This window comes from Crinia signifera, chromosome 1 (genome assembly GCF_055691185.1).
Source record: "Crinia signifera chromosome 1, ASM5569118v1, whole genome shotgun sequence".
Classification (NCBI taxonomy): domain Eukaryota; kingdom Metazoa; phylum Chordata; class Amphibia; order Anura; family Myobatrachidae; genus Crinia; species Crinia signifera.
This window is the reverse complement of record NC_139217.1, coordinates 92,935,831-92,951,013: the sequence shown is the minus strand read 5'-3', so window position 1 is coordinate 92,951,013 and position 15,183 is coordinate 92,935,831. Positions and strand designations below refer to the sequence as shown.

The following is a 15,183-nucleotide window of genomic DNA, read 5'->3' as shown; positions in this document are numbered from 1 at the left end:
GTAATGCCACAGCCAGGGGACACTTATTATATAAGGTACCACAGCCAAAGCATTAACCCCCTGACCGGTCAACCTAGGCAGGAATCCTGGGGAAGTGGGGACTCCCCCCCCATCCAGAACTTTCCTGCCTTGGCTGAAGCCTGGGGCTGTCCCTGTTATCCCTGGACTGTGGGTACCTGGCTGATAAATGTGTAAAAATAGAATAAACTATTGGGTTCTGTTGTGGAAATATGAGTCCCAGCAAGTCTGGTCCGTATACTGGGACTTGGAGAACAACAAGTCCTAGCATGCGGCCTATTAATAGTCTTGCTGGGACTCTTAGTTCCACAGCAGAACCAATATTTAAATAAACACACACACACACACCAGAAAAATAACACTTTGGGCCTTATTTTGGTTCATTCTTTCTGACAAAATCCTTCTTAGATGGGCAAAACCATGTGCACTGCAGGTGGGGCAGATGTAACATGTGCAGAGAGAATTAGATTTGGGTGGGGTTTTACTTCAAAGTGAGATCTATATTGCAGTGTAAAAATAAAGCAGTCAGTATTTTCCCTGCACAGAAACAAAATTACTCACCCAAATCTAATTCTCTCTGCACATGTTACATCTGCCCCCCTGCAGTGCACATGGTTTTGTCCATCTAAGAAGGATTTTGTCAGAAAGAATGAACCAAAATAAGGCCCTTTATTACATTCACAGCCTATCCATACTGATACTTACCTATCTTGACACCAAAGGTAGGTCTACCTCCATCCATCCATCCGATGGTCCTGAAGAAATCCATAGGGGTACCTGTGGAACAATCCATACTTATGGGGGTCCACAGGTGTAAATTGCGTCCTCTTTTTTCCAAGTAGCATCCACGGGTCTTGGCAAAAAAACAGACACACGCAACACCAAACTGGACTGAGGAGAAACCGCAAGACGTCTTTGTTTACATCCTGAGGCTGCTCCTCATGAATATCGCTATTGGCCGCCTTGTAGCCTAGCGACTCCTGATTGGCCGCTAGGCCTGATGGCATATGCATTCGTATTTGTAAATTACATTACATAATATGCAAGCATAAACCATTATGATTGTAAATGATGTAACATTTGCACTATCTTTATGCCCAGTTGACATACAAGATTCAATGAATAAATGAATAGCGATTAGCATATAGGGGGTTATGCTGATTGTTTCGCTCGCATGCAAATTCACATGCGAGGTCGATGTTTTAGAAGTGCTCATGTCCCATGCGGGTGCGTGCATCCACGTCAGGTGCACACACCCGCATGGGACAGCGGGATTCACCCATGGGGATATGCCCAGCGTTTCATGGGCGTTCCCATGGAAATTGGCCAGTGAAGGGGGGGGGGGGGACAGCTGACATCACCGGATGTTAGCTGCCAGCCCAGTTCTTGTCAAGGGTGCACGCAAATCGCATATGCATGCACCTTTCACATCATTCAATGGCCCCTGGCCTGCGAATGGATGTTTATGTTAAACATCCATTCGCAGCCGTGCGGACGAACCCACCATGTGAGGGGGGGTGGGCGGGGGTGGTGCTGCTGCGCTGGGCTCTCCTCCTCCCTGAAGAGGATCATAGTGCAAGGAGGAGGTCACAGGTCCAGGTAGCACAGCTCGGTGCTGCACGGACCCAGGTGAGGACGGGGGGGGGGGGTGGTGCGGGGTGGCGGTGGGTCACAGTAGAACTCGAGATAACTTGGAGGGGGATGCTTAGAGCATCCCAAAATGCAGTAAAAACCCAGATAACTGGGTTTTTGCCGCATTTTTAGTTTAGAGAATCTGCCCCCCAATTTTTTTTCAGAAGGCTGCTGTTGGGGGGGTTCACAGCTGATGTTTCTCTTATCTGTCACGGTCCCTGTAGATACATTTGGGAAATACATCATATTTGCAGGTACACATTGAAATGGGGGATACAGTATTCTGCAAATATTTACTGATAAACCAGCTGAAGTACGCAGCGCTGCCCAGATTTAAATATTGAAGTTATTAAGTTACCAATGAGTTGGATGTAGCTGCCAACATTTGTAAAATATTTAGCATTGTTCTTCCACTTGTCTGCTGAAAACGTTTAATCAGGAAACCCTGCCATCTTTCTCCACAATTGTTGCCGAAATATAGAAACACTGGCACAAATCAAAAAAGATTTTGGTCTGCACTTAGGCAACATTGCACTTTAGGCCCAGTTATATTTGCACAGAAAAACACCGTTTGGACAAGGATGGTGTTATGTAGATAAAAGTTAATAATTTTAAATGAAACTGGAACTACAGGATACTTGGATTCTAGGGTTAATGCACTACACAAACTGACCAATAGAGGTCAGTATAAAACCTAAAATAACACATTTTACATTGAACTGAGTATACAGCATATGGTAATGTCACAAAAAGTATCAATGCTGAAGCGTCCTGGGACACTGTCAATAGGCGATAATAGAAGTGTTAAATGTTCAGAGCAGTCTATAACAAAAATGCAAACCATGACAAAAATTCCACCTTTTATACGGCATAAGGCATTGTTGCCCAGGGGTTTCTACTCCTGAACTAATTCATGTAGTACCACATGGGTCCGTCTGAAGAGCCCTTCCATACATGTCCTAGGTAGGGTGTTCTTAGAAAGTTTGTTGTCCTCCTGATGATGTACCAGTGTTCCAACAACAAATCAGTTCATGTATAAAACAATCCACTATGCAGCCCTGTCAATTTCTACCTGCAACTCCCTCTTACAATATAATATCAATTTATTACCATCTAACATAACTGCAGACTCTGTGGGGGCAGATGGGATAAGGCTCGACGCGTAACTGCAATGTTACAGGCTGTGTTTTAAAAATGACAGGAGCTGGTTGATTGATATTTTCTCTCTTAAGGCCCATACACACTCGAAGATTTTCATTTCAAAAGACTTTGCAAAAATCTTTGATAGATATATCTGTCACCAAAATAGTGCGTACACACTGAGCTATTTTCCCAAAGAGCGAGAGATTTTCAGGAGGCAAAAGACTTTGCTAAAAATCTTTCATATAAAAGGCTATTTACATAATGGGCGGGGTTAGAATTCCAAGGGTGGGAGCAGGGGCCATTTTATTCAGTGCATGTCTGCTCTTGGGGCCTGATTCAGAACTGATCGCTGGGCTGTGTATATTTGGAGCCCAGCGATCAGGTAAAATCCCGAAACGCCATTGGAAGCGCATTAAAACGTACTGTATTTTCAAGAGCCTGGAGTGACTTTATTTCTTCCATACAGATGGGGCCCGGCTCCCTCTTGCTGGCGAATCGCCAGAACGTCACCACTGGCGATCCGCCAGCAGCCCGGCTCTCCATCTGACTGAGACTGATACTGCACACTGGCCACCAATGTTATTAGCCAGTAATATATACATTGCTGGCACATGCCCCCCCCCCCTAACCCTGTCCGTCTCCGCTTCAGGGAGATGGACAGGGTTGGGGGGGGGGGGGTGCAGGGAGGTTGTGAGGACCCCGGGTTGACCGCCGACAAGCCAGCGGGGACCCGGCGGAGGAAGCACCGTCGGAAGAGGATGCTCGCGCATCTCGTGCGCGCACGTCCCCTTTCGCAGATACAGATGGCGGATGGCGGGGGATGGCGTCGCCATCGCCATCCCCTGCAAAGAAGAGACCCGCTCCATCTGTAATTTTGTGTGTGTGTGTGTGTGTGTGTGTGTGTGTGTGTGTGTATGTATGTATGTATGTATATATATATATATATATATATATTTATATATAAATATTCATTGGTGGGTAGTGGAGCCATTAATATATACATTGCTGGCATGTGCCAGCAATGTATATATTATTACTGGCCAATACATAAATTTTCATTGGTGGGTAGTGGAGCCATTAATATATACATTGCTGGCATGTGCCAGCAATATATATATTATTATACTGGCCAATACATAAATATTCATTGGTGGGTAGTGGTGCCATTAATATATACATTGCTGGCATGTGTAATCACACTCGCTGACTGGTTTGCACGGGTAGGGGAGGGTGTGGGCAGGGGGCTGCTGTAGGGGAACACACAGTATTTTATGGGTGTTTCCCTGGGAGCACAGGCGGGCCAATGTCACATGACGCCAGCACCGGCCCCGTCTTTGGCAGACTCCAACGGAAATTAAAGTCAGTTTAGACTGACTTATTTCCAAAGGGGAGAGAAATCATTCGATGGTCACCGATTTCTCTCCCCATTGGCTGCATGCAAGGGGATGTGATCTCAGACACATCCCCTCACATTTTACCGAGGGGATGCGGGCGAGCGGCACTAAATCGGGCCAGAAAGAGAGAGAGAGAGTATATGTTTTTTTAGAGATGGACAGGGTTGGGGGGGGGGGTGCAGGGAGGTTGTGAGGACCCCGGGTTGACCGCCGACAAGCCAGCGGAGACCCGGCGGAGGAAGCACCGTCGGAAGAGGATGCTCACGCATCTCGTGCGCGCACGTCCCCTTTCGCAGATACAGATGGCGGATGGCGGGGGATGGCGTCGCCATCGCCATCCCCTGCAAAGAAGAGACCCGCTCCATCTGTAATTTTGTGTGTGTGTGTGTGTGTGTGTGTGTGTATGTATGTATATATATATATATATATATATATATATATATATATTTATATATAAATATTCATTGGTGGGTAGTGGAGCCATTAATATATACATTGCTGGCATGTGCCAGCAATGTATATATTATTACTGGCCAATACATAAATTTTCATTGGTGGGTAGTGGAGCCATTAATATATACATTGCTGGCATGTGCCAGCAATATATATATTATTATACTGGCCAATACATAAATATTCATTGGTGGGTAGTGGTGCCATTAATATATACATTGCTGGCATGTGCCAGCAATGTATATATTACTGGCTAATAACATTGGTGGCCAGTGTGCAGTATGCTGTGCTCCGTGTGGAGCAAGTCGGAGGGAGCAGGGCAGATAGAAGCCGGGAGGGGCGGGGCGTCCGCTGACAGTCTGTGCTGTGGCCGGGCGGGAGCAGCTGCAGCCTGGAGAACTATGGAGCCGGGCAGACGAGCGGGGCGGTCCTTCAGCGGCGGTGAGTATGATCTGCAGCCGGCGGGGGAGCAGGGGGAGGGAGCGGGGCGGTCAGCCGGGCTGAAAGTGTATCATCTTTCAGCCCGCGCTGCGTACACACCTGGCGATGATGAATGAAAAACCAGCCATCATCGCTAGATGTGCTGGTAAAACCAGCAGACTGCCCACCTCGTTGGCGATGATGCGGGAGCGCGCATCATCGCCAGTCGGCAGTCGGGGGGGGGGGGGGGCATACACACCAGGCTACTTTCAGGTGAAAATCGCTCAAAACGTCTGTTTTGACCGATTTTCAGCTGAAAGTCGTCTAGTGTGTATGGGCCTTTATTTATCCATTTCCAAGGTTTAGTACATCTGCCACATAGAGGGGGTGAGTTACAACTCAATTCAGCCCTGTTCCGATGGTGGGAAGTTTGAGCATGTGCAGACCCCCTGTGCGAACACCTTTGGTGATAATCACACTCGCTGACTGGTTTGCACGGGTAGGGGAGGGTGTGGGCAGGGGGCTGCTGTAGGGGAACACACAGTATTTTATGGGTGTTTCCCTGGGAGCGCAGGCGGGCCAATGTCACATGACGCCAGCACCGGCCCCGTCTTTGGCAGACTCCAACGGAAATAAAAGTCAGTTTAGACTGACTTATTTCCAAAGGGGAGAGAAATCATTCGATGGTCACCGATTTCTCTCCCCATTGGCTGCATGCAAGGGGATGTGATCTCAGACACATCCCCTCACATTTTACCGAGGGGATGCGGGCGAGCGGCACTAAATCGGGCCAGAAAGAGAGAGAGAGAGTATATGTTTTTTTAGAGATGTGTATGATGGTGTATAATGTGGCACAGGTATGTTTATTATAAAATTACACTAGGTAAAACTCTCAGTAATGGATAGACCCATCGTACATGAGCAGTGTGCATTGGTGCCAACAATCTTTTATTGTTACTTACAACATTTTTCGGTACTGATTTCCTAGCACGGCGCCCGTCGGGTCCCATCGCATACCATAACTAATACTACTTTCAGACCGCAAATGCCGTGCTAGGAATGCGGTCTGAAAGTTCCGACACCGACACAGCATATTGCCGAGTCGGTGACGTCACAGGGGGGTGGAGCTGGGCGGCGGCGCGTCATCGGGGGCTCTGGAGGAGGCAGTACTTGGAGCTGACAGTGCTGCCTCCTCCATACTGTGAACGGGACACGGGTCGCTCGACCCAGGCACCCGTTCACACTGCACTTGACACGGGTCATAGCCGTGTTCAACCATGGTCATTACCAGGGTTGAACACCCGTGTTGCTCGACCCGTGGTGGCCTTTTCAGACCGCACCTTGACCCGTGTTGGAGCCGCAAGAACACGGGGCAATAACCCGGGTCTAGAGTGCGGTCTGAAAGCGGTATCAAGGTATGCGATGGGACCCAATCAGACCCGACCGACCCGATTTTAGGCTTTTAAAGACGTTCCCATACAATTTTAAAATCGCATCACATGCCATTACAATGCGCGTCCGATTGCCACGCTTCGGGGCTCGGTGGCTCGCCACACTATATAAAATCAACTCCACGCCGACGTGGATAGTGGGGGTATGAAAAGGTCGGAGGAGGCGTACCGCCACCGCTTGCCAAGCTTCGGGTTGGCGTTGATCGTGGCGTTAACAATGGGGGGTCATTTGACATACTAATTAACCATCATGGTGGGTATACAATGAAAAATTGGGTCTGGGGGGCATTTAACATTGTAATCAGCCATCAGGGTGGCTGTACAATAAAAAAATTGGGTATAATCGCGTCGCATGCAATCTGGTCGCATGCGATGCGACCAATTTCACACACCTGATGCCATACAATGTAAATCGGTGGCGCCGTGCTAGGAAACAAGTACCCATTTTTCTCTTGCATAAAAAAAGTGGTTGTGTTCCAAATGTGTTTAATCGCATACCATGTGACTTCTACAAGGATTTTGGTTATCCTCCATATATATTCTCACATACATTGAGGGTCCGCATTTACATATTGAGCTTCAAAAGTGATAAAATGGAGTGATAAACAACCAGCCAATTAGCTCCTACCTGCCATGTCACAGACTGTGTTTGAAAAATGTTAGGCAGGAGCTGATTGGTTTATCACTCTCCATTTTATCACGTTTGAAGCTTAGTGCATCTGGCCCTGAATGTGTGCTATCCTTGCATCATGGAAGTGTGACTCCTCAGGTTATCCGGACCCTAGGTCGACCCTGTCAAGGTCGAGATTCATTAGGCCGACACCCTATGGTCGACACCACTGAATGGTTGCAAACGAAACAAAAGATACCAGTAACCAGTTTATTAAGATGCACTCCTCCTTCCACAAACAAAATTGATATTATAGTTAAAATTCATACTTTATTGATCAGTATTATTAAAAAGTTACTTTAAGTCTGATATCCATTATTTTGGATTGCATGGGTACATAATGGTACCTCACATAATTAATGTTCCAAAATCCTATATAGGAAGTAAAGAGCGAAGTATGTAAAATAAAATCAAGTGTGGTAGAATGTGCAAATAAGAAAAGATCAATTTGTGCAAGAAATAAAGATTAAAAACTAGTCTGTCTGCCACTGTTTGTGTCCTAATTCTATTTATTTAGACAATACTGGGTCATATATATTCTCTGGGTCCCTTTTAGATGTACTATTCCTTAAGTATTATTAGTAATACTGTATATGTAAATGATAATAATGAAACCGTTCGTTTACTATAAATGTGAACTTCAAATATTTAGTGATTGTTGGTCCTTCAAGATGCTGCTATATACCTTCACCATGTGGTATTATCAGTGACACATTCAACAGAATAATAATGTAAGCTTCCTATATGTAATAATAGTGTATAATACACATTTTACAAAGAGTTGCTTCAGAGTTCTGTTGTGTCTAATAATAGAGACAATTGTATCATTATTCGGTACTTGTTTCCTAGCACGGCAACAACGATCATGATCGTGGGCATCTTGAGTAAAAATCGGGGGCATCGCATGCACTAAAAAAATCGGGTGCGATGGTACCGACGCGATGCCCGCGATTTCCCATAGGGAACAATGTTAAATGTCTCAATTTACCCGCGATGCCCCCGATTTCCCATAGGAAACAATGTTAAATGGCTCAATTTACACAAATCATCATAGGGAACAATGGTAAATGGGCCAGAAACCCCCAAAAACACCCCTGAACAGTGAAATGTCAACCCAAAAGTAGTTTACGCCACCCCACGATCAACGCGAACCCGAAGCGTGGCGAGCCCGCGAGGGGCGGCGGTACGCGTCCTCCGACCTTTTCATACCCCCACTATTCACGTCGGTGTGGAGTTGAGAATAGAATAGTGTGGCGAGTGCAGCGAGCCACCGAGCCCGAAGCGTGGCGAGCGCAGCGAGCCCCGCGAGGGGACGTGGATACCTGTGAAGCCCGCGAAGGGACGCGTTTACCTGTGAAGGTATCCGCGTGCGCTCGCCACGCTTCGGGCTCGGTGGCTCGCTGCGCTCGCCACACTATTCTATTCTCAACTCCACACCGACGCGGATAGTGGGAGTATGAAAAGGTCGGAGGACGCGTACCGCCGCCGCTCGCCACGCTTCGGGTTCGCGTTGATCGTGGGGTGGCGTAAACTACTTTTGGGGGGACATTTCACTGTTCAGGGGTGTTTTTGGGGGTTTCTGGCCCATTTACCATTGTTCCCTATGATGATTTGGTGAAATTGAGGCATTTAACATTGTTTCCTATGAAAAATCGGGGGCATCGCAGGTAAATTGAGGCATTTAACATTGTTTCCTATGGGAAATCGGGGGCATCGCGTCTGGACCATTTAAGCCTTTTTAGCCGCATACGACGCGACCGACGCGATTTTGACTTTTTTCAATGGGAAAATCGGGGGCATCGCGTCGGTCGCGTCGCAGACCACTAAAAATTACACCCGATGCCCGCGATTGTGGCCGTGCTAGAAAACAAGTACCCATTATTCTTAGAAACTCAGTGGAGACAACTGTATCCATTATTATTATTTTCAGCTGTAAAGCTATAAAATCAGAAATAGATGGAGCGCTGTATCATGGTATACTGCAGGGGTCGGGAACCACTGGCTCGCGAGCCAGGTGTGGCTCTTTTGATGACTTCATATGGCTCGCCCATTATTTTAATTGGGCGGAGGCGTGGCGTGGCTGGCGCTCGGACCGGACGCGGCTGAGAGGAGCTCCCGTAAGGACCCTGGTAATCAGCCCTGAACCTGCCCTGATACCCACCCTTCTCGACCTCCCAAGGCCACCTACCACCATCCTGAATCCACCGACCCGAGCCGCGGAGCCGGAGTGCACTTTTAGGTGCGCTTGCAGGTTGTGGCCTGGTCCGGTGGTGGAAGCCGGGAGCTCAATTAGGAGAGGAGCCCGGCGGCATCTGTGTTCCCGCCCGGCGGTTCTACCGCCGGAAGATTCTCCTCAGCCTCACTCTCTGTGCCCTCACCTCCACCTTGTGGCCCCAAGAGACGCGGGGGAACCCGGCGGGGACCCGGAGTTTGTTTGCTGTGGCGTGGCTGACGCGCTGCGGCCTGTATGTGTGCTGGTGAGAAGGGGACTTGCGGGGACCCTGATAGGCAGCCAGTTCACTGGAGCTCCCGTATACCCCTTTATCCAAGCCCCTCCTGACTCCTTGCTGCTGTCAGATAGGGACAACAGACAGACTCCCTAAGGGGGTAGCTGCAGCAGCTAATGCCCAGGAGGAGACTCGAGTAGCCTCACCTCAAACCTACACTGGGATATGCCCTCTCTTATTTAAGATTTTGGGCCTGGCTTAATCAATCAGAGGAGACCCCTTTCTCTTCAGGTCCTGCGGTTGAAGAAAGCCTGGGTAGGGGCAACCATCCACAGCACCACCCCCCTACACTCTCAGCAGTTATAATCTACCACCGCTCACAGGGCCGCCCACAAGATGGCGAAAAGAAAAAAAGATGACGACTATCGTACATTTCAGGACGAATGGACCGAAGAATTTGCCTTTGTGGAGAGAGCAGGTTCTGCGGTGTGTCTAATTTGCAATGACAAAATTGCATCGATGAAACGGTCAAATATAAAGCGGCACTTCGACACGCGCCATGCTACCTTTGCATCAAAATACCCTGTGGGAGACAGCAGAAAGAAAGCGTGCCAAGAGCTACTGAGCAGGGTGCAAGCTAGCCAGCAGCAACTCCGCGTATGGTCCCGGCAAGGTGACTATAATTCCGCTAGCTTTGCTGGATCTTTAGCAATAGTGAGGAACGGAAAACCATTCACAGATGGCGAGTATGCTAAAAAGTTCATGCTGGATGTAGCCAATGAACTTTTTGATGATCTTCCGAACAAAAACAAGATAATCAAACGGATACAAGACATGCCTCTGTCGGCAAGAACTGTTCATGATCGTACCATCATGATGGCAAACAAAGTGGAGGAAACGCAAGTGAAGGACATAAATGCAGCGCCGTTCTTTTCCCTGGCTTTGGATGAGTCGACAGATGTGAGCCATTTGTCGCAGTTCAGCGTGATTGCAAGATATGCTGTTGGTGACACACTGCGCGAAGAAAGTCTTGCTGTTCTGGCAATAAAAGGGTCCACAAGAGGTGAGGATTTATTCAAGTCTTTCATGGAGTTTGCTCAAGAAAAAAATCTACCTATGGATAGACTTCTCTCAGTGTGTACTGATGGTGCTCCGTGTATGGTGGGGAAAAACAAAGGATTTGTGGCGCTTCTTCGTGAACATGAAAATAGACCCATCCTAAGTTTCCATTGCATTCTACACCAGGAGGCACTTTGTGCTCAGATGTGTGATGGGCAGTTTGGCGAAGTGATGTCGCTGGTCATTCGTGTGATCAACTTTATTGTTGCCCGAGCCTTAAATGATCGCCAGTTTAAAACACTGCTGGATGAAGTTGGAAATAACTATCCTGGTCTGCTTTTGCACAGCAATGTGCGTTGGTTGTCAAGAGGGAAGGTGCTTAGCCGTTTTGCGGCTTGCCTGAACGAAATCCAGACTTTCCTTCAAATGAAAGGCATCGAGCATCCTGAGCTAGCCGATACTGAGTGGCTCCTCAAGTTTTACTATCTCGTAGATATGACTGAACATCTGAACCAGCTCAACGTGAAAATGCAAGGCATTGGAAATACAGTGTTATCCCTTCAACAAGCTGTGTTTGCTTTTGAAAACAAGCTAGAGCTCTTCATTATGGATCTTGAAACAGGTCGTTTACTACATTTTGAAAAACTGAGCCAGTTTAAAGATGCATGCACAGCAAGTGATCCCAATCAAAACTTGGATCTCCACCAGCTAGCTGGCTTCACATCCAGTCTCCTACAGTCCTTCAAAGCGCGCTTTGGAGAATTTCGTGAGCACGCTAGTCTTTTTAAGTTCATCACCCATCCAACCGAGTGTTCACTAAACACAGCCGATCTGAGTTACATTGCTGGTGTCTCCATCAGAGATTTTGAAGCTGAAGTGGCTGACCTGAAGGCCTCAGACATGTGGGTGAACAAGTTCAAGTCACTGAATGAAGATTTGGAAAGAATCACACGACAGAAAGCGGAGTTGGCGAGCAAGCACATGTGGACAGAAATGAAAAAACTTCAAACCGAAGACCAGCTGATTCTCAAAACTTGGAACGCGCTTCCTGTCACATACCACACACTGCAGCGTGTGAGTAATGCTGTGTTGACCATGTTTGGATCTACGTATGCATGTGAGCAGTCATTCTCACATCTTAAAAACATCAAGTCCAATCTACGATCACGTTTAACGGATGAAAGTCTCAACGCTTGCATGAAGCTTAACCTCACCAAGTACCAACCAGACTACAAAGACATCAGCAAATCCATGCAGCACCAGAAGTCGCATTAATGGTGAGTATTATAACAACATTATTTAAATTTTAATGTCAGTATAAAACGCCTCTGAATTTATTCTTTTAAATTTTAAAAGAATAAATTCAGAGGCGTTTTATATTGACATTTAGTTGAATTCACTTTTAAAATATATTATATGGCTCTCACTGAAATAAATTTCCGAATATTTTGCTTTCATGGCTCTCATAGTCAAAAAGGTTCCTGACCCCTGGTATACTGAAATCTTTTGTGCAATTATCATCCCTTGCTGGCTTGACTTGTATTTGTCCTGTGCACTGTTGTAATGCCTATGTAGTATGTTCAAATACATTCTATAAAATACATGAAATGATATTGGTACATATCAGTAGCTGGTTTGATTACAATAATATACATATGTGCACATAGGCACACATGTACAGATATTTTTATGGTATGTATAACGTATCTCACAGTCCGATTTTGTGATATGATTGTGGCCACTAAATTAGTGCAATCAATTTATAAGTTTATGTGCGATATTCACACTGTATATGCACATTTATCGAATTTATTTATTTTATTCATTTACAGTTTCTTACATAACGCAGCAGATTCCGTTGAGCTTTACAATTGTAATGTCTTAATAATTTATACCTAATATCAGTGATTATATTCCACACTTTCACCAAAATGGTGATATGCAAGCATATCAGATTTTGAATGACATACTACTAACAGTTACTACTAGGTGCGTTTGACACAGTGCCTCATAAAAGGTTTTTAATGATACTAGGTAATTTAGGGTTAGGAGATAAAATTCGTAATTAGATTAAAAACTGGTTGCACAAATGGGGGACAGAGAGTGGTGGTAAATGGCATACATTCCACCTGGGGTAAAGTGGAGTCCCGCAATGTTCAATATTGGGACCCACCTTGTTTAATATAATAATGATATAGGAAGTGACAAAGTGAGTAAAATTGCAATATTTGCAGACAATACAAGGAAATTAACTCAGGAGAGGATGTGGATACACTACAAAGTTACTTAATTAAACTGGAAAGATGGGGTGAAAGGTGGAAAATGCACTTTAACATTGATAAATATAATTCATTATGGGAACAAAATTGAACAAGCTACTTATAGGCTAAATGGAGTTATTATAGGGAATTCTGCTGTAAATAAGCACTTGGGGGTCATCATAGATGAAAAATTGGGTAATAGTGCACATTGTTAAAGTGCAACAGCAAAAGCAAACCGGACACTGGCATGCATTAAAAGGGGAATGGATTCAAGGGATGCCAATGTGATAGTGCCTCTTTACAAGGCATTGGTGAGACCACACTTGGAATTCTGTGTTCAGTTCTGTGCACCACACCTTAAAAAGGACATAAATTAATTGGAACGGGTACAGAGAAGGGCGACTAAGCATGTAAAAGGTCTCAATTCACTAAAATACAAAGATAGGTTAACCAGGCTGAATATGTATTCACTGGAGAAACAGAGGTTGAGAGGTGATATGATTTGTAGGCTCAAATACAGGATTGGGAATCATATGGAATTGGCAGATTATTTGTTCACTAATAGGCATGCGGGCATGTACTGAGGCCAGGGCCGTTTCTAGAGGCGGACAAGCCGTGCAGCAGCCCGGGGCGCCGCACGGCTTGTCCGCCTCTAATAAACAGCCGGGGCGCCCGGCAGCAGCTCCCCCCAGCGCTGCCTCCCTTCCAGTTCCTCCCCCCTCTACGGCTCACCGTCCACCGCCGGCGCCGCTGATTGATTTCCATGGGGAGGGGAGGGAGCGCATCGTGCGTCTCTCCTTCCCCTCTCTCACTGTGTCACTGGGCTGTCAGCCAATCAGGAGACAGCCCGCGATGTATGGATGGCTGACAGCTCAGTGAAGGGGAAGGAGAGACATGCGATGCGCTCCCCTCCCCTCCCCAAGGAAGGAAGATAAAGAAGATGCAGCAGCAGAGGCGATGGCAGCAGGGGGAGGCACAGTGAGTTAACTGTATATGCTGCTTCCGGCACTGTGGGGCATATTGGCACTGTGGGGCATATATCTGTGGCACTGTGGGGGCATATATCTGTGGCACTGTGGGGGGCATATTTGGCACTGTGGGGGCATATATCTGTGGGGGCATATATCTGTGGCACTGTGGGGCATATTTGGCACTGTGGGGGCATATATCTGTGGCACTGTGGGGCATATTTGGCACTGTGGGGGCATATATCTGTGGCACTGTGGGGGCATATATCTGTGGCACTGTGGGGGGCATATTTGGCACTGTGGGGGCATATATCTGTGGCACTGTGGGGGCATATTTGGCCCTGTGGGGGCATATATCTGTGGCAAAGTGGGGGCATATATCTGTGGCACTGTGGGGGCATATTTGGCACTGTGGGGGCATATATCTGTGGCACTGTGGGGCATATTTGGCACTGTTGGGGCATAGCTGTCACTGGGGGCATATATGTGTGGCGCTGTGGGGGCATATGTGTGGCACTGTGTGGAAATAGCTGTCACTGTGGGGGCATATATGTGTGGCGCTGTGGGGGGCATATCCAGCACTGTGGGGGCATATATCTGTGGCACTGTGGGGGCATATATCTGTGGCACTGTGGGGCATATTTGGCACTGTTGGGGCATATCTGTCTCTGTGGGGGCATATATGTGTGGCGCTGTGGGGGCATATGTGTGGCCTTTGAGGGAATAGCTGTCACTGTGGGGGCATATGTGTGGCGCTGTGGGGGGCATATGTGTGGCACTGTGGGGGCATATGTGTGGCACTGTGGGGGCATATTTGGCACTGTGGGGGCATATCTGTGGGGGCATATCTGTGGGGGCATATGTGTGTCACTGTGGGGGCATATATGTGTGGCACTGTGGGGGCATATCTGGCACTGTGGGGGCATATTAGTAAATGGCATCAGTTGTGCGGCAGCGGCTCGTGGGGCATAATGTGTAATGGGCATTACGGTGTGGGGAGTATTGCGTAATTGCCATCCCAGTGTGGGGTGTAATGGGCATCACGGTGTGCAACAAAAATGTGTCATTTTTATCACGGTGTGCGGCGTAATATGTAATTGGCATCACAGTGTGCGGCATAATGTGTAATTGTCATCACAGTGTGTGACGTAATGTGTAATTGTCATCACGGTGTGCGGCGTCATGTGTAATTGGCATCATGGATAAATAGTGTATAATGATTTAAGTAGCCTGTCATTGTTTGGCCTTGATCTGTGAGGTGTACTAG

General features: G+C 47.1%; 1 protein-coding gene across 1 annotated transcript; it reads left to right on the top strand.

Moving 5' to 3' along the window:
• The first annotated feature begins 10,024 nt into the window (after nt 1–10,024).
• Nucleotides 10,025–11,962, top strand: LOC146035802 (protein FAM200C-like). Its single transcript, XM_083159480.1, has one exon. The coding sequence runs from the start codon at nt 10,025–10,027 to the stop codon at nt 11,960–11,962; it is 1,938 nt and encodes a 645-aa protein (XP_083015606.1).
• The last annotated feature ends 3,221 nt before the right edge of the window (nt 11,963–15,183 follow it).